Source organism: Mustela nigripes, chromosome 12 (genome assembly GCF_022355385.1).
Source record: "Mustela nigripes isolate SB6536 chromosome 12, MUSNIG.SB6536, whole genome shotgun sequence".
NCBI lineage: Eukaryota > Metazoa > Chordata > Mammalia > Carnivora > Mustelidae > Mustela > Mustela nigripes.
In genome coordinates, this window is record NC_081568.1 from 69266969 (window position 1) to 69289918 (window position 22950).

Below are 22950 nucleotides of genomic sequence, written 5' to 3' on the forward strand. Positions count from 1 at the left end.
TACAAGCAGTCAGCTAAGAGATGTAAAAGAATTAATTCTAAGGTCCTATCTACCCAGATAACTGGGACATAATTATATTTCAATTTTTTAAAAACTGTGAAAAGAACACAGTATACAATTCTTTATCATTAAAAATGCACTTTCAGGGGTGCCTGGGCAGCCCAGTGGGTTAAGCCTCTGCCTTCAGCTCAGGTTGTGATCCCAGGGTCCTGGGATCGAGCCTGGCATTGGGCTCTCTGCTCAGCAGGGAACCTGCTTCCTCCTCTCTCTCTGCCTGCCTCTCTGCCTACTTGTGATCTCTGTCAAATAAATAAATAAAATCTTAAAAAAAAAAAAATGCACTTTCAGTTTCTGTCCCGATACTATTCATGAGTCTAAAAATATAAGTTAGTGAACTGTATTATGTCATTAGAATGGCAAGGAATGTTCAAATATACTCATCTTTACTCACAGAGATTATGATTTTTGGTAGTAGCATCTTCTGATTTGAATGATAAGCTATATGGCTATTATGAAAGGGAAATCTAGGATAAAATCTTAATTGAATCATAACAATATATAATGACACTAAATAATCCTGTTCTTAAAGAAAACATTAGCATCTTTATTATTATTCAACCTCCCCAAAGTGATGAGTTCTATAAGAAATACAGAAAGGGAAAATTCATAAACTTTGATCAAAAAATTATACACACACACACACAACACAATTTATTTTTTCTTCCCCTCAAGCTAGACAAGTAAAAAGATGACTTTTGATAATATCTGGAAAATTTTTAAAAAGTTAGACATCAGACACTGTTGTACTGGATAGTAAATATCTTATGGACATGAAGAGGGAAATTACTTTACTGTAGTCAAGCTTTTGTTTTATAACTGAGAGCAGCCAGAATATGAGGGCTATCTGCTTGTGACATCTATCACCCCAGTAATCACCAATGTTGATTCAGATGATCTACCTCGCTAAGCAGGCATCCCCTTCCCCTGACTGTTTCATGTGCAACCCTATGCAAGCTGTGCAGTCAGTTTAAGATGAACTTTCCCTATAAAGGACAACTGTTATTTGGTCAACAGTATACCAATAGCTGTATCTTCGAAACCCTCAAATTGGGGTAGCTAGCCTCCAAAATGGCTCCAAATCTCGTTATTCATGATCCTGTACAATTCCCTCCCACATTACATCACGGTTATTCTGTGTGACACTCTTGAGACCAAATCATAAAAGATAATGTGGCATCTGCCTTACTCTCCCTTGGATTACTTGATTTGGGGGCACCAACTGCCATGTTGTGAGATATTAAAGAGCCTATGGAAAGGCCCACAAAGCAGGAACTGAGGTCTTCTACTAAAAGCCATATGAGTAGCCATCTTGGAAACATATCCTCTAGCTCAGCCCAGTGAAGCCTCAGATAACTGACTAAAACTTCATGAGAAACTGAGCCAGAACCACTCGGCTAGGGTGCTCGTGAATACTTGACCCACAAAAGCTATGAGAAAATAAACATGTTATTTTAAGCCACTAAGCTTCAGGTATTTTGTTATGCAGCAAGAGGTTAACTATATATAAATTAAACTATAAAATTCTTATTATGAACAGATATATATTTTTTTTACCAATATCATCATCAGTTTTGTCTGCAGGTTCTTTCTCAAGACATTCTCGAACAAGATCTCGTCCCTGCAGTGGATCTGTTCGATCAATCTCTTCATCTTCCTCTTCTTCATCTTCAGAATCAACAGGTCCTTCTGGAAGACGTGTTAAATCTACATCTCCTACTTCACTTTCCGTAGCCTACAAAAAGAAATCTTGATCGATTATGTTATAAAAATTGTATGACACAGCCTGAATTAATCAAAACTACTCCTTCCTAACACTACAAAAAGACAGCCAACACTATGTTCTATCAGAAACAAAACAGTATTTATAAAAGGCTTCTCTCTGCCCCAAAATACAGGCTCATGGTGACATCCAGATGATAAATCTGAGCCAGTAAGTTCACAAAATGGTCAAGAGATGTAAACACCTGGATTAATACCGGTTTCCCAAATAACACATTTATTTTTTAGAAGTGTAACAGCTCCTAAAACATGAAGTACAGGAGACAGTTTAGCAACATTCATTTTATGAATATCTATTAGTCTGTGCTGGATGTTGCAAATAAGATATTCTTTCACCACAAAGATTTAGAGTTCAGTAAGATAGGCAACCATGTAAATTAAGAACCAAAGTGTAAAAATGAAAAGGACTAAAACAGACCAATTGTGAAGTAATGAAAACAATCATAACACCCCAATACCTTTCTGTTGATTCTAACTGTGCAAAGAAGAGCTGAGATTATTATAGCCAATGTCTAAAATAAGCTTATACTTGCAACCTCAACTTTGGAAATACATTGGTCTCATATATCTGTAAAGGAACTAGCAGATTTTTCAGAAACTACAAATTTAAATTTCAATAATAGAAAATAATGAAATAATAAATATTTGGGACATACTGAAGTAAGCTCCAAGGTGCCAGAGGACTACGCAAATAAGGAAGACAGGGGCACACACCTGCAAGCAACTAGGTTCCTTGACGCTAAAATTGCATTTGCTTTCTGGACACAGAACTTTAGGGTTTAAGTGGCGCCACTTCTGAATAATACATCCTTAGAACCACAAACTTGTTATAGCAGGTTATTATTTCTTTTAAAAGAATAGTTTATATTTAAATGTACACATACTAACATGACTTTCAAAAACCTCATTTATTTACATACATGGATTTTAATCCAAGAAACTAGTGTTAAAAACAAAAAAGCAATACTCTCTGCAACTTCCTCTATAGTTTAATTTTTCAGAATAGAGAAGCTCACCCCCAGAGTAGCCTTTTTCCACTTTATCAAAAATTTAAGGACAATCTATTTTACATATGTGGGTTCTTAAACCAATGTCTTCAACATGATTTCAAGTTTTCAGACCATGACCCAGACTATTTCAACACAGTCTCCAAACCTTTTAGATTATATCTGATAAAAAGATGGCTCACAGCAAAAATAAGCAAGATTCAAGTCAGTTATGAGGACAACAGGCAAGGTTTATTGTCATCTGTGTGAGAAGTGAAGACACTTAAGAGGAAAATTCTTTAGAGAGAATGGAAATCATGGGTAGGGATTGTGAGAGGGTACTAAAGGAACTTTTAGAAATCTTTTTCTTTTTTTTAAGGTTTTATTTATTCATTTGACAGAGAGAGAGCACAAGAAGGAGGAGCAGCAGGCAGAGGAAAAGGGAGAAGTTGGATCCCCACTGAGTGGGGAGCCTGACACAGGGCTCGAACTCAGGACCTTGCGATCATGACCTCAGGGAGATGCTTAAGGGCTGGGCCACGCAGGCGTCCTAGAGATCTTTTAAGGAAATCTGCAAAGGAAAGACTATAGTCTATCCTTATAAATATCTTCTTTAACTGTACTTTTGTCAAAGTACAATAAAAAGAAAACAGATGAATATCATTTAAGGGAACATATTAAACTATTAAAATGTTAAAAGTATACAAGATGTATAAGGTAGCAAAATAAGAATTAAAAATAGTGAAGAAAGAGTAGCCAAAAACATGCTAGGAATTTTAAAAGGATTTTATAATTAAAAAATAAGTAAATAAAACAAGCTATATAGAATCCAAGGTCTAATTCCTTGACTTAGCAAAGGCAAGTCAGGTCTTTGAGGGTGAAGGTAGATATAACAACCATCAAGACAAGAAGTCACTGCATGATATTTCTGAGGATGCAGTTTGTTGGCAGAGTTTAATTCTCTAACAACCGGATAAGAATTTCTTTTTTTAATGTAGTATTCACAATGTCCAGCATACAATAAAAACTTGATAGATGAAAGAGGGAAATATGATACATAACCAGAGAAAAATCAATCAATATAAAGAGACCCAGGAATGAAAGAATGGAATTAGGAGACATGAACTCCCAATGTTATAAGTAAGTTCTAAGATTTAAAAGAAAACCAAACATAAGCAGAGTGAAAATGGGAAATCTAAGTAAAGAAATGTAAGCAATAAGAGTAATGTGAAGGGTGGCAATAAAAAGTACCCCAACTGAAGCAAAGAAAGAGTAAGGCCATAAAGAAAATTTAAAAGAGTCTGAGAGACTCATAAGATAACATCAACTGTTGTTACAAAAAAAAATGTAGATCAACAGATATGTCACATTTGTTAAGACATGGTACAGAGAAGATCATTCCTGGTCTTTTAATTACTTTACCCCAGCACTTGGATTCCAGCAGACCCTCAAGAAGATTATAATAAATTAAGTTCGGGGTGGGGAAAAAAGGTATTTTGGTGAAGCAGTTAATAAGGCAAGTTCATTAAACTTGTGTTTTTCCTTTCCTGCAGTATAATGTATCTCTGCGTTTATGTGTAACTATAATTTGGTGAGGCAGACAGTCTGAGGTGATTTTTCTGATGACTCTGCCTTCCCCAAATAAAGCACCAGAGGATATCCTTTTCCTGTTTGCATCAAGATAAAGAATGAGGGGAACTACAGGTTGGAATGAAAAGTTACACAAACTTACAGAAACCACATTTTCAAGTTTAGAGAAATATATTAAGCCTAATATTAACCTTTAACTTTCAGTGCTTCTCTTTTTTGCATTCCTATTTTGAGTACTTCATTCAACCTTTTACATGTACCACTTAGGCCTTATGTTTCCTCTCTCTTTGGCCGGGGCAAGAAGGCTGTAAAATTAATCCTTCATGGTAATACTATCCAGAATAGTCCATTCCATATTCTCTGCAATAGGTCATGCAGTTTAATTAAAGCCTTATAAAGTCTTCTTTGTCCTGGATAATAATCAAGCTTTAATTACTAGTGATCCTCTGCACTTTCGTGAGGAACGATATTGGTTTCTACTTTCAAGTGTAACTAAAAAAAAAAAAAAAAAAATTCTAGATTACCTCCTAAATGCCAAGAGTGTGCTTAACTCAGCATAAATAAGAAACAAACCCTGCCTGTACAAATTTTCTATTCATAATCCACAGAAAAACTGCTGTGGGGTTCTAAGACATTGAGAAATGATATGAAAATGTCATCAAGGTGAAACTGCAGATAGAAGAGCACAACCAAAACACAAGGCTAGGACAAAGCAAACATGTTCAGGGAGTAACACATGCATTTTGTCATGGACCAGAATCTAGAATGTTCAAGTGGGGAACAGTGAAGCACTGAAATTTTTAAAATGTATGAGTAAGGTCACACCATTCTTGTAATTTATCTCATGTGGGGGTTTAAAAAATGGGAGTAAGGGCACCTGGGTAGCTCAGTCCATTAAGCGACTGACTCTAGATTTTGGCTCAGTTCATCATCTCAGGGTCGTGAGATCCACCCTATGTTAAAATAGGAGTAGCCAAAAGGTAAGTGAAATTCTGACCAGGACAAGGATACTTCTGACAGAAATATTAAAGTAGAAGGAAACGTGGTATGACAAAGCTAGCTAAGGTGTCAAATGAACCACCTAGTGGAGATGCGGCACCAGTTATAGACAGACTGGCAGTAGAGGTATGAATTAAGGATTCATGCTGCCATAGAGATAGTAACAGAAGCAATGGGATTTTTTAGCATGTTTTACTTCCCACAAAGAAACTAAAAAAGATGACAGGGGATGAATATATGCCTCAGGTTTCTAAAATGTAAGTTAATAATAAATAAATATATTAAATTAATGCTTTATTTATAAATGCTTTATTTCATAATATTCCAGCTCTTGCTGGTATAAACAGACTGAAATATATAGAAGTAGTACTCAGAAAGAAGCACTCCTTATCTAGAGTACTCTTTGAGGATACATAAAATATCTGATCCAAGAACAATCTAGAATCTTAATATATAAATTTAGCTAAATTCTTTTTTTTTAAAGATTTTATTTATTAATTTGACAGAGAGAAATCACAAGTAGACGGAGAGGCAGCCAGAGAGAGAGAGAGAGGGAAGCAGGCTCTCCGCTGAGCAGAGAGCCCGACGCGGGACTCGATCCTAAGATCATGACCTGAGCCGAAGGCAGCGGCTTAACCCACTGAGCCACCCAGGCGCCCCTAAATTTAGCTAAATTCTAAGCTAATCTGATTAGAAACATATTCATACCAAAAGATTACTTGCATTTTATCCAGACTGTGGTAAGTGGGTTTTTTTGTGTGTGTGCTTTTTTTTTTTTTTTAAAGATTTTATTTATTTGACAGACAGAGATCACAAGTAGGCAGAGAGGCAGGCAGAGAAAGAGGAAGCAGGCTCCCTGCTGAGCAGAGAGCTCGATGTGGGGCTCCATCCCAGGACACTGGGATCATGACCTGAGCCGAAGGCAGAGGCTTTAACCCACTGAGCCACCGAGGTGCCCCAGGACTTTTATTTTTAAACATGAAAACTCTCAAGGAGGAAATGCAGAGCACAGCCACACATTTGGCCATATAAAATGGTGTCAATAATTTTCTTGTTAAGAAAATTATTCAACTCTCTTCTCTCTTCCCCTCAAACCTCCAAATTAAAAATACTTGCATTATTTCACAAGGGTTTGCTTATAGTGTTAGAAGCCATGACCAGATTAGGTGTTTGCTTTTAAAATCTATGAAGTGCCAAAATTTGGATGACCAAACTACCTCATCTGTCACTGGTCAAGGTATACATACACAGGCAATGTCCACCTGTAACTAAACGGTGTATTCATAGCTTGAGTAAGTACTCCAAAGGAGGCTGGAGGTCAAGAGAAAGACTAAGGTCCAGTATTGATATTTCTCTTCCCTTTGTTATAGGATGTGACTGGATAGACACACACTATTTGGTTGGTGTTTTTTACTATATCTGTTTTTTTTTTTTTTTAAAGAGTTTTTAATTTGTTTACTTGAGAAAGAGAACAAGCAGGGAGTATGGCAGAGGGAGAGGTGGAGGGAGAAGCAGGCTCAGCGCTAAGCAGGAAGCGCAATGCAGGGCTCCATCCCAGGATCCTGAGATCATGACTTAAGCTGAAGGCACATGCTTAACCTACTCAGCCACACGGATACCCCCTTATCTGTGTTTTAATTGTAAATCTTGATATTCTGCATTTGGGGGGATATATTTTTTCAATCTGTTTTTATTCTGTTCTTATTTCTTTTACAATTTAGTAATTTTAACTTAAAGCTTTTCCCACAATTTTATTCAACTTTTATTTTTAACAGTAACTATATTTATATCCTCCTTAAAAATGTGTTAAATACAGAAATACTAATGTTCACTGAGAAAAAAAATAAGAAAAGCTAAGGTAACATAATAAAAACTATCCACAAACTTACTACTAATAGAAAACATTACTATCATTTGGTCCTCTTTAATTCACATTTACATTCCACGTATACAAGTATAAAATACATGTAATTATGTGTGTATGTGTATTTATTTCAGATATTGGTTTCTTCTGTTTCCAACTGTTTTTAACATAAATGGTTTCTATCCATTGGCTATTCACCTAAGCTTAACCTAAGCCCAGGTTTGAGGATTTTTACCTTCTTTGGCCATCCTTAAAATTTTTATCTTACCTTTTTACATTTTGAGTTTAGTATTAAAACTATCTCCTTTAAATTTCTGAATTCCTGTTTTGGTTCTAGATTTCATTATTTTTGCTTCTTTTATCTATTAAGTCCTCCTAAAATAATTAACACCAACTTTTATCTTACTGATTACATTTTACTTATGTCATGTTTAAACTATATGGCCCCCAAACCACCCTCCCTGCAAAAACCCCAAACTGCATGACTCAATTTATGTGGCCTTTGGAAAATGCAAAATTGTAAAGGCAGAAAACAGATTAGTGGTTGCCAGGGTCTGAGGATCAGAAGATACTGACTATAAGGGGGCAAACAGTACTTTCTGAGGTCATGGAAATGTTCTGTTTTCATGGCTATACTGCTGAGGATGAATTTTATTCTATGTCAATTATACCTAAGTTAACATAAAAAAATATAATAAAAACAAACACAACTAATGATGTAGGAAACAGAATGAGCATAACTTGGTACTGGAAGTTATGCTCAAAGGAGAAGAGTCAATAGTAACTTTCAGGTTTCTGGGATATGACATGGTGCCTTCTTCACTTTGTAACGGAGACAGTCCTGTAACATGTAGGACAGCTGGCAAGCTTACTTATCCACAGTTTATCCAATGTTAAAAGGACTCTTTAAAGGCGCCTGGGTGGCTCAGTGGGTTAAGCCTCTCCCTTTTGCTCAGGTCACGATCTCAGGGTCTTGGGATCAAGTACCACATCAGGCTCCTTGCTCAGCAGGGAGTCTGCTTCCCTCTCTCTGCCTGCCTGCCTCTCTGCCTGCTTGTGATTTCTGTCAAATAAATAAATAAATTAGATAGATAGATAGATAGATAGATAAATAAATAAATAGGTAAAATGAGCTGTACAAAGTGTTAGTAAGGCAAGAAAACCTGCAGAAGGTTGGAGCAGGGCTCCTATATACAAGGCCATAATTCTATAGCAGAAGACTTCCGACTACCAGTAGATGTGCTCCAGCCTCAGCCTCAGGTGGACAAACCAGTAGGAAGACATGCTATACACTATACAGACATGCTATAGATATTACATTAAGTACAGTGCTTCAGAAGCTTCTCCAGGATCTTGCAAAGACATCAGACACTGCTCTATATAGCCCATCATCTGGTGCAGAGTAAAGCACTGGCCTTTCCATGTGACCCTGATCTCAATCTGTGCACTAACCTTTTGTTCTTCCTCTTACAACCACCTAAGGCTCTGTTCCTTGCTCCAAAAAGGTGGTAACATCTGGTTTAGAAATGGATATACTAACGAGATGAGATACCTAGAACTTAACATAACCTCATCTCTGCTGCATGTTTTCTCCTAGCAACGTCTAGACATTTCCACTATGAGAAATCTATAGTCTCAACCCTGAACTACATTAATCCAGGATCAATCCTTTCTTAAAAAAAAAAAAACAAAGAATCCAGAGGAGCTACAGCTCTACTTTGGCTTTTTGGTATGTAAGCATCCTTACTTCTTCCACATGACAATTCCTTTGGGGAGGGGCACCATACCCGGAATGCAATACTCTGAGAGGCTCCAGAGTCAACGTACTTTTTAAGTGTACTTTTAAAAAGTCACTTGTTCCGTCTCGTACAAAATGGTGAACAAGAAGAATTCCTTGTTCTGTCTACTATAAAATGCTAAACAGGGAGATGTAGATGGCCACAGCAATGACCTTGTGGAGAAAAGCTATGCATAATCCAAAAATGGAGGCTTTTTTCCATTTTTTCTCTGCCTACAAACTTCCCTTGAAAGGAATGCGGATTTTCCTAAACCATCTGAAAATAATTCAGTAGACCCACAGCCCAAAATGTTTTCCATGAGCAAAAATAACTCTGTTTCAAAAGACAAGTAATATGTGGTAGCCACCTGCCACCTGTCACTTAAACTGTGGCTGGTCTGAACGGAAATGTACAGTAAGGTTATATTAAATTCTGCCTATGGGAGACTCCCACACCCCCCATACTGTGCATGCACCGCCTAGCACCTTGGGGTGAGGGCCACAGCCTGGGCTGGTGGACTCTTGCTGTTCCATCTTGTGTCCTGCTTGGCCTGCTACAGAGTCACCAAAGCAGGGAGTAGGAATGCTGCATTCCAAGTGGCTCTGGAAAGTCGGCTGTGGACTCAGGTCATCAGGCAATTCCACCACATCAACGATCAGCTCAAAGCTAAGCTCCCCAGAGGATCTCAGCTCCTCCATGGCACTGATCCACGATTAGGTCTGCCCAGTTACCATGGAGCCACTGGCCACAACAAGCCCAAGAGAATCCCCCAACATTCCACCTGGAACTCTACTAGCAACTGGCAGCCTAGAAAGGCATGTAGGCTTTCTGAATGTTGGGGCAAGCCCTTCTCTGTCTCTCTCTCAAATAAATAAAATCTTTTTAAAAATACCAGCTAGTAAATTAATTTTGATACTAATTTTTACATGTACATGTTTGCTTTGGATTTTTATTAAAATAATTTTATACTGTCTTTGGAAGCCAGAATTTTAAAAATTTAACTCATAATTTTAAACTGTGTGCTGAAATGATAATATTTGGATATATTATGCTAAATAAAACACATTATTCAAATTAATTTTACCTGTTTCCTCTTTTTTAAGGGGGTATACTAGAAAATTCAACAGACCCTTTACAATGAAAAACAATCATAACTATCTAGGATTTAAATAAAAACTTAAAAAAAGAAAAAGTTACTCTTTTAAGACTACTTACAAAACACTCCATTATAAAAAAACACCCTTTTTGTAAGTCTAAATTAATTTGTTTCAAGAACTATTTTTTAACAAAGCAAGTATCATATATAATGAATTCCCTTGGACTAAAGACATTAAAAAGAACATTATATTCATATATTCCTGAACCATATCTAATCACACTCAAAAGATTGCTTCTTTAATTAAGCTTGCAAATATGAAATAATAAATAAAGTGTATTTTCCCAAAGACATTCTGCCTGAATTTCATACCCTTAAATTAAAAGATACGTGACCACCTAAAGCACAAGCACGGATTATCGGCAGAATAACAAAGCCACAGGCACAGCATACAAACTCCTAAGATATTACCTGATAGATATCAGATAAACTGCTGCTCCCAGAGTCACTGGCGATGCTACAACCGGACTGACTAGAAGACACATGAGTCACCTGTGGATGAGGGTTGTCTGTGATGTGCATCTTGGTAAGATCAGCCGGAAGCTGCAGAAGAAAAATAACTTAAGATATTCTAAACATCAAACACTACCTTTTTATCAGCGTTGGTGAGGAATGCATAGAATTACTGAATCACTATACTGTACACCTGAAGCAGAGCACTGTATATTAACTACACTGGAATCAAAATACTTGATTTTTTTTTTAATAAAAAAATGAGTTCTTAACAAGTTGTAACTTCTGTAACAAATATTTGTTTTATGTACATTGCTGGGCAATTTCATTTCTCACTTAAATTTTCCACTTTTATGAAAAATCTTAGGAAATTATAAGAACCAAATTAGTACTCTGACACTGTTACTCAAGCCTAGAGTGGAATTCCACTGTGTAGATTTCAGGAGACATTTTCATTGGTAATGGTATTTCATTGGTATTTCATTGGAAACACTTGGCCCCTCTTTTTCTCCAAATGAAACTATCAGCTATTGCCACCTTCAACTGTCCAGAATGTACTTTACACACCCCAACATAAAATGGTTATTCATATGAAAAAAAAAAAAAAGAAAGAAAGAAAAAGAAAAGCAGTATCTCCTGTTAAAGTACAGCACTTGGTAGTAAGACTTAGGAAAAGTTGATTGCATTCCAAATTTCAAAAACTCTGTAGAGCTCTTTTCACATGATACTGTAGTAGTATGTAGTTGGCTCCTAAAAGATTTGTTAGTAATTATGATGACTTAATTAATGTCTATGCTAGGTAAAGGGATACAAGAGACACAAGAAGGATATGATACTATCACACCATCTTTAGTATGGTCACACTTTTATAGGGGTACAGGTTTTATAATATCATTCATACCAAAAAATAAACCAGAACAACAATAACAAAAAAAACCTCACAAAATCAATGCTCTAAGAATTACAGTAGGAAACACATGACTGCACTCCAGAGTAGTGAGAGAACGTTTTAAATAGGAGTCATGGTGATATACTTTCCAAATAATTTCTCTGCAACTTGCCATGCAGGAACATTAAGAGAAATGAATTTACTTTTTAAAACAGAGGTTCTCATTGTTTTAGTGCAAGAGAATGTTGAAGATGAACATAGTAAAAACTAAATAAACCCTAAAGGAAAAATGGAGAAGTCTGAGTTCTTTTATCTTAAGAGTAGTCACTATATTTATAAAAACCAAACACAGAGGGATGCCTGGGTGGCTCAGTCGGTTAAGTGTCTGACTCATGATTTCAGCTCAAGTCAGGATCTCAGGGTCATGAGAATTAGCCCTGCATCAGGCTCCATGCCCAGCAGGGAGTCTGCTTAAGAGTCTCTCTCCTTCTGACCCTTCCCTTCCCTTCCTAAAAACAAACCAACTGTACACAGAAATGACATCACACATTCCTCTGCCAATAAGGGTAGGTTATCTAACTCAGATAAATGTTGTAACTAAGATAAACAGAAAAGGTGGAATATACACACATAATCTGGCCTGTAAGGTTTTGCTGATGCTTTTTTTTTTTTTTTTAAGATTTTATTTATTTATTTGACAGAGAAGCTGGCTCCCTGCTGAGCAGAGAGCTGGAGGAAGGGCTCGATCCCAGGACCCTGAGATCATGACCAGAACCAAAGGCAGACGCTTAACCCACTGAGCCATGCAGGTGCCCTGGTTTTGCTGATTCTTAAAAAGGGAGAGGAAGAGACTCAGATGCACTTCAACAGTCACTGGTTAAAAGAGACAGAAGTTATATTCCAAGGCCTAGAATGGAAAGACCATCCTTTGGACTGGGAGTCTGGAAAGAACATTATACTCTAGGAACGACTGTGATCCAAAAGTAAATTGATGCCTATTTTAGAATAATATAAATCCCTGCTGTTGTATTAAGATTATACAGGTTTACTAGTACTTCCAGTCAACTACTGGAAGCAAATAGGAATCCTTACCACAGGAAAAAAATCATACTAGGTCTCAAATTATTTAAAATATTTTGCACATACGAAGCCATTGCTCAAATAAAAACAGGCAAATGAGAAGACAAGACAGCACTGATGAAAACTAAGAGAAATAATACACTTTAGAAAAGAATGAAGAACCTTCAAATAACAGAATAATCAGATTATAAAATGACTGGTTTTAATATACATAGCAAGGGTAGGCAAATATTTTCTTTAAAAGACCAAAGAACATATATTTGATACTTGTGCAGGCAACATATAATCTCTGTAGATACTTCTTTTTTTTTTTTTAAATAACGCTTTAAAAATGTAAAAATCATTCTTGGCTCACAGTTCATACAGCTCACTGGCCGTATGTTTTCCAATATAGCAATACATGATACAGGCAACTGAACCCTGAAAAACACAGGTTTGACCTGTATGGCTCCACTTATGCCTGGGTCCAGTTACATGTGGATTCTTTTTAAATACACTACACTAAATATATTTTCCTTAGATTTTATTCATGTTTTCTTTCCTCTAGCTTACTTTATTATAACAATACAGTATATAATACATATAACATATAAAATATATCTTTTTAAAATATTTTACAAAATATTTCTTAATTGACTATGTTATTGGTAAGGCTTCCACAGTCAACAGTAGGCTATTAGTACTTAAGTTTTTGTGGACTCAAAAGTTACACATGGATTTTTGACTGTGCAGGGGACCAGTGGTCCTAACCCATGTTGTTCAAGGGTTAACTCTACAAAGAAAAAGACAAGAACTTTAGCAAAGAATAATTAACAAAGGATAAAATGCAAATTATAGAACTGAAAAGTAAAGTTAAGGAATTAAAAAGTCAAACGTGGACTCAATAGATTTGACAGAGCTAAGAAGAAAATTAGTAAAGATTGGCCTGAAAAAATATCCAGAATGAAGCATCAAAGTAAAAAAGAATGAAGCTGGGAGAGAATGGACAAGAACCATAGGAGATACAGTGAGAAGGTAATACCTGAATAATCAGAGTCATAGAAAAAGAGAGACTAAGGCATAGAAGATAATGGCTGAGCATTTTTCCAAACTGAAAAAAATTGAAAAGTCGGGGATCAAGTGGCTTTAAGAATGACCAACAAGGAGCGCCTGGGTGGCTCAGTGGGTTAAGCCTCTTTCTGCCTTCAGCTTGGGTCCTGGTCTCTCTCTGCCTCTTTCTCTCCTCCCCCCCCCCGTCAAATAAATAAATAAAAATTTTTAAAAATGACCAAAAAGATATATTACAAAACCATACCTATGTTAACTAAGGTGAAACTAGTGGGCAAGGGAAAAAAAGATAAAGAGAAGTCTTAAAAGCAGTCAGAAAAAAATAAAAAATAAAAAGACCACTTGGACAAAAAGCAAAATTAAACTGATGGCTGAACTCTCAAAAGAAATTTGAAAGGCACAAGAGAATGAAGTGACATCTCCAAGAGCTAAAATTCTATACCCAGCAAGAAGAGTCCTTGGAAAAAAGGCAAAATAAAGACATTTTCAGAAAAATAAAAATGAAAACAAATACTCTCCAGAAGACCTACAATAAAGGAAATCCACAGGGAGAAAAGAAACAATTCCAGATGGAGGTTTCTAGATGCAGAAAAGGAAAGCCAATGAAAACAGGAAGTATGTCGGTAAATCTATATGGATACTGACTACATAAAATAGGAGCATTAATGTCCCAACACACATATAGAATTAAAATACAATATACAACAACAGAATTTAAGTCTCGAGAAGAGTAAATGAAGTTACTGAAGTACTTTTTCTTTGCAATGTCCATGACAATGTAGAAACAGACTTCACAGATGAAGCATATATCACTGTAATCTCTGATTTAAGAATAGTAAAACTGTGTATAACTATGAAGTTTACACAGGGGAAAACATTAAATAAAAGGAAAAGTATACACCATGCAAACATAAACCAAAAGAAAGATTATGTAGTTGTATTTCAGATAAAGTAGACTTGAGGGAAAAGCATTAGAGACAAAAAGGGGATATATTTTAATAATAAAATGTTCAACACTAGGGCGCCTGGGTGGCTCAGTGGGTTAGGCCGCTGCCTTCGGCTCAGGTCATGATCTCAGGGTCCTGGGATCGAGCCCCGCATCGGGCTCTCTGCTCCGCAGGGAGCCTGCTTCCCTCTCTCTCTCTCTGCCTGCCTCTCTGCCTACTTGTGATCTCTGTCTGTCAAATAAATAAATAAAATCTTTAAAAAAAAAAAAAGGTTCAACACTAAATAAATATGTACCTAAGCATAAATATATAAAGCAAAAAATGGCAACAATAAAAGAACTAGATGAATCCACAATTATGCTGTCAATTTATACCAAATTTTCCAGTGACAGAATAAGCAAATAAAAAAATATGTAACAACAGAGAAGATAGGAAAAACCGTAACACACCTGACCTAAAGTGCATGAACATAGAATAATGCAACCAAAAACTTCAGAAGACTCTACCTCCATCTCCCTGTGCCTCTTACCCCCATGTTCTCTCTCTCTCTTATTTTTTTTAATAAATTAATTTTTTAAAAAGGCAGAAAAATCAATGAGGTATCTCTAACTGGTTACAAGAATACAGAAATAGTGATGGGACTATGTCTCAGCTCAAAGATCTACTTAGTTTCTACCGTTTCGACAGAATTCAACCAGAAATTCGTTCATCTAGGAATGAAGTTTATGAAAGACAAAGACTGAAAATCGTTTTAAAAGGTCATATGTTTGGTTGAGGTATCAGGAGTGGGAGATGATCCATACTCCCAAGATTCCCACAGAGGTTAAGACCATGGAGAAAGAAGTTATCCATCAACGTAACACAATGAACCAAAGCCAGAAGAAGATCAAGTCTGCAAATTGGGTGGGTAATGATACTTTTGAGAAATCTTCACCCTGACTATACCCTAAAACGGTAAGATTATCTCTACTTAAATGAGAAACTGAGGCAATAAAATTAAGCTGTTAGTTAGCCACAGATCTCTCACTCAAGTAACTAGTGGAGTTAGAGTTAAAACTCAGAACTATCTGATTCTAATACTCTCTGCTACACTCTGCTTTGTACCAGGAACTCTGCTGGTAACAAAGATAAAACCAGATGGGTCCCCACAGTCTAACAGTGAAGAGCAGACAGAGATTCAGAAGTATACAGTATCAGGGCGCCTAGGTAGCTCAGTGGGTTAAAGCCTCTGCCTTCGGCTCAGGTCATGATTCCAGGGCCTTGGGATTGAGCCTTGCATCAGGCTCTCTGCTTAGCAGGGAGCCTGCTTTCCCCCCTCCCCCGCCTCTCTGCCTGCCTCAATGCCTACTTGTGATCTCTGTCAAATAAATAAATAAAATCTTAAGGAAAAAAAAAGTGTAGAGTATCTCCTTTCTCCCTCATGAAGGAAACTTAGATCAGCATATAGGAATCCCTTCAACCTCTTCATGTGATGAGAATAATGATAGCAACTACAGCTACTGTTTGAGTACTCAAACACCACATGTACCAAATATGTAAGCTAGCAAATATATCCTTCTATATACTTTTTACATAGATTATCTCATTTAATCATCAAACAACCAGCCAAGGTAGATGTTATTATTATACCCAATTTTCACATTAGGAAACCAAAGCCCAGAGGAGTTATACAAGTTTCCCAAGGTCACATAACTATAGGAAGCAGGGAAAAACTGCATCTGAAAATCCAGGAGCCTGACTATAAATCAATTGCTCTTTCCTACTTAGTTGTTTCCTGATACTAAGTTCCTAACATCTAACGGCTCCTTTTCTTTATAACAAAAGAGGCAAAAAGGAGAAAGTTTTCCTCCAATAGAAATCCTGGATTTTTTTTTTTTTTAAGATTGATTGATTGATTGATTTGACAGACAGAGGTCACAAGTAGGCAGAGACAGAGAGAGGGAATCGGGCTCCCTGCTGAGCAGAGAGCCCCATGCGGGGCTCCATCCCAGGACCCTGGGATCATGACCTGAGGCGAAGGCAAAGGCTTTAACTCACTGAGCCACCCAGGCGCCCTGGAATCCTGGATTTCTTAAACCTTCTCTGCGGTCTCTCAGCTTATCTGCCCCTTTTCCTATTCCTTCTACCCCCAGTAGGGAGTTATTAGCTTACCTTTAATGAGCAATGTCAATTCACTAACCGCGTCATCCTTCTAGCCTACCAGGTCTGGCAAACATTCCTATTTTCCAGTTACCTTATCCATTTCCTATACCCAAACTTCTGAGCTCTGCTGGAGCTCACATGTCCATGAGGACCAGTGTCAAAGTTCAGTTTGTGGTGTGGAAAGGTTCCTTGGCTAACAGCTTGAATATAGACACAGATTACGAAAAAGTACACAGTCTTTTGAAGACTCTGTATACATATAAAGGGAAAGAGATGTATTAAGAGGCTAGAGGTAGGGCACCTGGGTGGCTCAGTGGGTTAAGCCGCTGCCTTCGGCTCAGGTCATGATCTCAGGGTCCTGGGATCGAATCCCGCATCGGGTTCTCTGCTCAGCGGGGAGCCTGCTTCCCTCTCTCTCTCTCTCTGCCTGCCTCTCTGTCTACTTGTGATCTCTGTCTGTCAAATAAACAAATAAAATCTTTGAAAAAAAAAAAAGGCTAGAGGTAGAACATAATCTTCAATGACAAGCAAAGTATTGTGATTTTGAATCCTACAGGTAATAGAGAGCTACTACAAGTTTCTGGGAAGAGCAATGACCTAAGATCTGCTGTATGTCTCAGGCAGACTTAAGCCAAAAAAGTGTCTATTTTTCTGACTCAAAGTTCTCTGCAGGTCCAGGCAATACTTTGGGGCAGCTTCTTTAAATGCAAACTCAGATACTACTTTGGTATTTTGGCTCTGCCATCTCCATACAGGGCCACTTAAATCAGAGCAGCAGGAGAAGAGAGCTGCTGGAAGAGATTGCTAAATCTTGCCAGCAACCAGGGAATTAAAAATGTAAACAAATAAATGTTCATGGGATTGGCAAAAAGAAAGCTTGATAACACCAAATACGGGCAAGGCTATGGAGGAAAACAATATTCTCATAAATTACTAAGTTATGAATTGGTATAGCCACTCTGGAGAGTGATTTGGGGAGTAGCCACTTTGAAGAGCAAACATTAAGATTTATTACACTTAACTTCATAAACCTATGACTCAAAAGTTCCTCTTTGGGTATCTATCACCAAAAAGCATATAGGTGTGCAAGGAGGAATATGTAAGAACATTCATTATAAACAAAGTGTAATAGTTTGAATTAAAGAAAAATAATCACAAGAATGGCTAAGTTGTTACAGCCTATTATGGAATACTGTGCGACAGTTGAAGGTATAAAGCATACCTGTATAAATCAAATCTGAATAGGTCTCCTAGCTGTACTGACTCAAAAAAGTAACGTTCATGATAAATATGAGTCATTTTTTTTAAAGCACAAAAACATGATTATATGTTTTCTGTGTACATATACTCATCTAAGTTTGGGAGAAGAGATTTGGAGGAATATATCCAGGCAATCAAGAGCAGTACTTTTTAGTGAAAAAGAAGTATCAAGGCTGGTAGCCCAAAAGGCATTTTGGCATGATCTACAATATCCAGCTAAAATATTTCATTTTTGTATGGAGAAAACATTTATTAGAATGCTTTACAAGAACATGTTAAGTACTAATATACCTAATATATAAAGTGGAGCCAAGACTTTGGGTCTTAGGACTGAGCTCTGCATCAGGCTCCCTGATCAATGGGGAGCCTGCTTCTCTCTCTCCTGCTCCCCTTGCTGTGCTCGCTCACTCTCTCTGTCAAATAAATAAATCTTAAAAAGAAAAAAGAAAAGAGATTCTGAGGCCCAAAAACACCCTTTGGAGACTGTTTTATGAAGACAATCTAAAATGTCTCAGAAGTCCTAAAGGAAATAGTCGTATATAACCACAGTAACCTTGGGTATATTACACTAGTACTTTGCGTGAGGCAAATGGAACTATAAGGGAAGCATACATTCTTAGTTCATTAGCTTTACTAGAAGATGAGGGTTGGAGAGACACTGACATGTGTATCTCCCCACTGTAACATTTTTAAAACCAAAGAGCAGCTTTCAATCAATACTTGCACTTAACAGTAGGCTTATTAAAAGTGCAGACAGACTTGTTGAGAAAAGAGGAAATCAGTTTAAGAGTGCAGGAAACCAGTCACTGCACTGAATGAGGAGTGTAGCAGGAGATAATGGGAGAAGAGTCCCACAGTGTCTAGTAAATCACAGCTAAGACTCTGACTTAGTCTGAATAAAGTGTGCCCAGAAGGGAGCTGTCAACTGTACCTACGCAGACAGGTAAAGTAAGGGTCAGAAAATGACCTGCAGATTTAGCTGTGTGTAAAAATGTAAATGGACTCATTGCCTTGACCAGTGACCATAGAAGCACCTAAAAGAAGGCAAAGAGAAGCCAAAGTGATGATATCTCTTCCACCCAGTAAATAAGTCACTTTGGGTAAACAACTTGAACAGACCAGGAAGGTGAGTTCTCAATCACTCGAAGAGTATCAACCTCCTGAAAAAAAATGCAAACACACTCAACTAAGAGAAGACTTTAAACATGAAGAAAGAGCTAAGCAGACAATAAGGGAAATGACTGCCATTCATGAAATGAAAATTTATTAAACAAGGGTGGCTGTTAAAAACCGTCACTTGAGATTTCAGAAATGATTAATGGTGTGGGAAACAAAGGCATAAGAGAAATTATTAAATTTCCTTACTACCTACAGCCCATTGACAAGTCCTTGAAACAGGCAGAATGACATTCCTCTAGGGACTTAACTGCCTGGATGTTGACAGTTTGCTAATGGGAAAAGGCAATCCTAAACACCACCCCCACCCTAAAAATCTACTTTAACATATAAAATTGCTTTAGAAATTTCCTTTATCTCTAAACCCCACCTAGACACGTGTGGCAATCACTCCTCTCCCACAAGTATATGGCCCACCAATATATATCTGAAGGGTCTCATGATTAAGATTTTATTAGACAGTAGTAAGTGACCTCTTCCCAACAACAGTCAGCCCCCTCAAGCTCCTGGAAACCTTGCTTCCAAAAGTCTTTAGTGACTTATGCTTTCCCAAACCCCCTCACAACTTGGAAGTATACAATGGGTCACTCTTCATGACTCCAGTGCAGCTCTTTCTGCCCACGGGTCCTGTCCCTGTGCCTTAATAAGACCACCTTTTTGCAACAAAGATGTCTCAAGAATTCTTTCTCGGCCATCGGTTTTGAACCCTAACGCCTCTCCCAAATCAATTAATACAACGATTACATTGAGAAATTTAAAAGATGAAGGGCAGAACAGCAAATGGTGACAAATGGAGAATCAGTGAGTTAGAAGATCAAACTGGAAATGCATAGAGTGAAAATAAAGTCTGAAACAAGTGTTTAGAGATAATATGGACAGATTCAGAGTTCCAACATCTACAACACTAAGAGCTGCAGTTTTCAAAAAATAAATTTCCCATAACTGAAGACCAATGGGAATAAAGATTCCCACTGAGAATCTTGAGAAGAGCTTGCAAGTCCCAAGAAAACAAAACAAAAAATTAGAAAATCCAAAATAAAACCTCATGGCATCAAGGATAAAAAGAAAAATCCAAACAAAACAAAACAACTAACCACTGACAAGAAAGAGATTACTTAACAAAGGACTGAGGATTATAAGGAGCCCAGACTTCTAATTACCAACAATGGATGTGAGAGATGGCACATTAACTTTTTCAAAGTGCTAAAGGAAAAAAAAACCTTTAAATTTATTATTTTATATATAACTAAACAATTATTTTAAAAATAAATATGAAATAAAGCATTTTGAACATACCAGGACCTAAATAAAGTTCATCTCCTCCCCCCACCCTTATCTGGCTTCTAGAACTATTTATTCTGTCAAGAAAATGAATTCAGAAGTAACGAAAGCCAAGTAGTAGAGTGGGCAAAGCACATGAATAAATAAAATCAGTAGGATGTATTGGAAAGCCAAGAGAACCAAGTTTAAAAAAATTAACCACAGGTTTAATGTGTTTGCAATCACAATCCAGAGTTAAAATTCCAACAGCAGTAACATGAGAGATGGGGGAGGGGTGGAAAGAAGTCATACTCTTTCCCTAATACTAATTTACATAGTCAAGTACCAATCACAGAATCCTGCTCAGATAGTATTTGCTGGCGTTTAATCAACCCTTAGAATCTGATTTTTAAAATCCTCTTGGCTCTTCTACACTTGTTAAACTTTAAATCAAAAGCTGGTTACCAATACCACCAAAGACTATGTTTTTGTTGGTATTCTAAACAACAACCCCTATATCTCATTCTTGATTTTCTTCAAAGCTTTTTCATTTAGTCTCATCCATTTTCCTTCCACAGGTTTTAAATCTTAGTAGTGTTACTATCAAGCATTAGCAAAGCGTAGGCCCCACAGGTGGCATTTGTACTATGGAGGCCACCCATGCCTTACCAGATAGTACAAATGAAGCGCATACCTATACCTATGTTTCTCTCCATCTTTTTACATTTCAATCAGCTGTTTGCCAAATAGACTGTGAATTTAAATGTATTTCAAGAAGCTGCGTTTAAGAAAATAGCAGTGATGCTATCAACAGTATTTCTCCCTTAGTCACCATCAGTAGGACAACCTTTAAACAAAGACATGATTTCATCTTAGGAAATGCCTCTATTGTGCCTGTCTCTATTCAACAGAACCATAAAGAAATCCTGACACAGCCAATGTTACAATTAAAGTGCTTACTAAAACATTCAGTTTCATAAAACAAAACTAAAAATTCACACTTCTCTGGGTTTGTTTTTGAAATTTACATACTAGGAAAGATAACTTGAGTAGCATCAAATTTCAGATCTATATAAACTACCACTATTAACAATACAATTTATTAAATTACATTGCATATTTTCCTAAAACCTAGCACGTCCTGTTGTGTAGCATTTTGCTTTTCTGTGAGTTAATTTTGCTTTTTAAAAAGTGACAAATGTAACAGATGCTATCTTAACACCTCAAGCTACTAATGATTCACTTACGACTATTTTTAAAATGCTTAAGAACATAAAAATTTTTTCATAGACTTTTCATACTAAGTATGTCCTTCATATTACTTCACTGATGAGTTATTACCCTGTTTTCCTAAAATTTCTGTGTAATATAAAAACATATAAATACAGAGATTAGACTAACACTGCTAAATGCATCGACCATTTAAGGAAGCTATACAATACAATCAGGTTAAAGAGCATACTCACAGAGAAGTACAGAAATAGCTATAACCAAATGGTTCAGTGTGAAGACAGTACACCTCAAATACATTACATTTTAAGTCTATAGATTATTACGAAGGTATTTTTTCAAATCCTCTTAGAGATACATTAGAATACTTTAGAGATTCCTTTAAATTGAAAAACAAAATGGCCATGAGATTGAGCTTTTTTTACATAATGCTTTGTAATACTTATTATTAAAGTTTAGGAAATGTAAGAGCACAATAAAGCTCGTTTACAATTCAAAGTAACAGAATTTAAATTTAGTAACTAGATTATATCCATCTCCAAGAAAATAATAAACATTACTTACTTTGGAGGCCCATGGCTGAAGACAATTGGCATAACAGCGAACAAGAAAAGCCATTTCCTGGGCTGGAAAGGGTAGTTTCCTTTTCAAACCAGAGCCACAGGGATGAGTATGTTGACAAAATTCTGTTAAGTTTCTTTTTACAAATCATACGCCATTTGCAGTGTTATATAAAGGCAGCTTCTCCAAATCCCTTTCAAACTGAAATCAGGAGCTTTCAGTAGCTCAGAGTATTGTTCTAAATAACTGCAACAGTTTTCATCACAATGTTCACTTTTAACAAGCAAATCACAGTAAATCAAGATGTTTACATTTCTGGCTCAGTACATACAGACATACACATGCTTCTTCAGGCTCCTGGCACAGACATGCACAGTAGTAACACACAGTTAATACAGTATCAATCAAAGTAAATAAGGCAACATGCACCAAATCTGTGTTCCTGGATTCTGAGAAACCCTTCCTTTCTGTAATACAGCTTTGTCTTTTCTTCAACTTATTTCATTCTGTAGAGCAAGCACTGCAGTAATTCTTTTGCATCGGAAGCAAACCAAACACTGTATCCTTAAAATGAAAGTTTCTTCTTTATCTTCTTAATCACCAAAGGTTAAAAAAAAAAAACAAACAATCAACCGATGAGCAAGCAAATGGTAGTTAGAAGATATATATATATATGCTCTAACAGGTCTGTCC

At 36.7% G+C, this 22950-nt stretch overlaps 1 protein-coding gene across 6 annotated transcripts in view; it reads right to left on the reverse strand.

Annotated features, from left to right (window-relative positions):
• The window catches only part of RAPGEF6 (Rap guanine nucleotide exchange factor 6), a 196650-nt gene that overhangs the window by 86773 nt on the left and 86927 nt on the right, over positions 1 to 22950 (reverse strand). For all 6 annotated transcript variants that reach the window (XM_059417506.1, XM_059417507.1, XM_059417508.1 and 3 more), the window contains exons 7-8: positions 10624 to 10755; positions 1615 to 1792 (exon numbers count right to left, since the gene is read on the reverse strand). In XM_059417506.1, coding sequence (XP_059273489.1) covers positions 1615 to 1792; positions 10624 to 10755 — 310 coding nt within the window. The remainder of the gene's footprint in view (positions 1 to 1614; positions 1793 to 10623; positions 10756 to 22950) is intronic.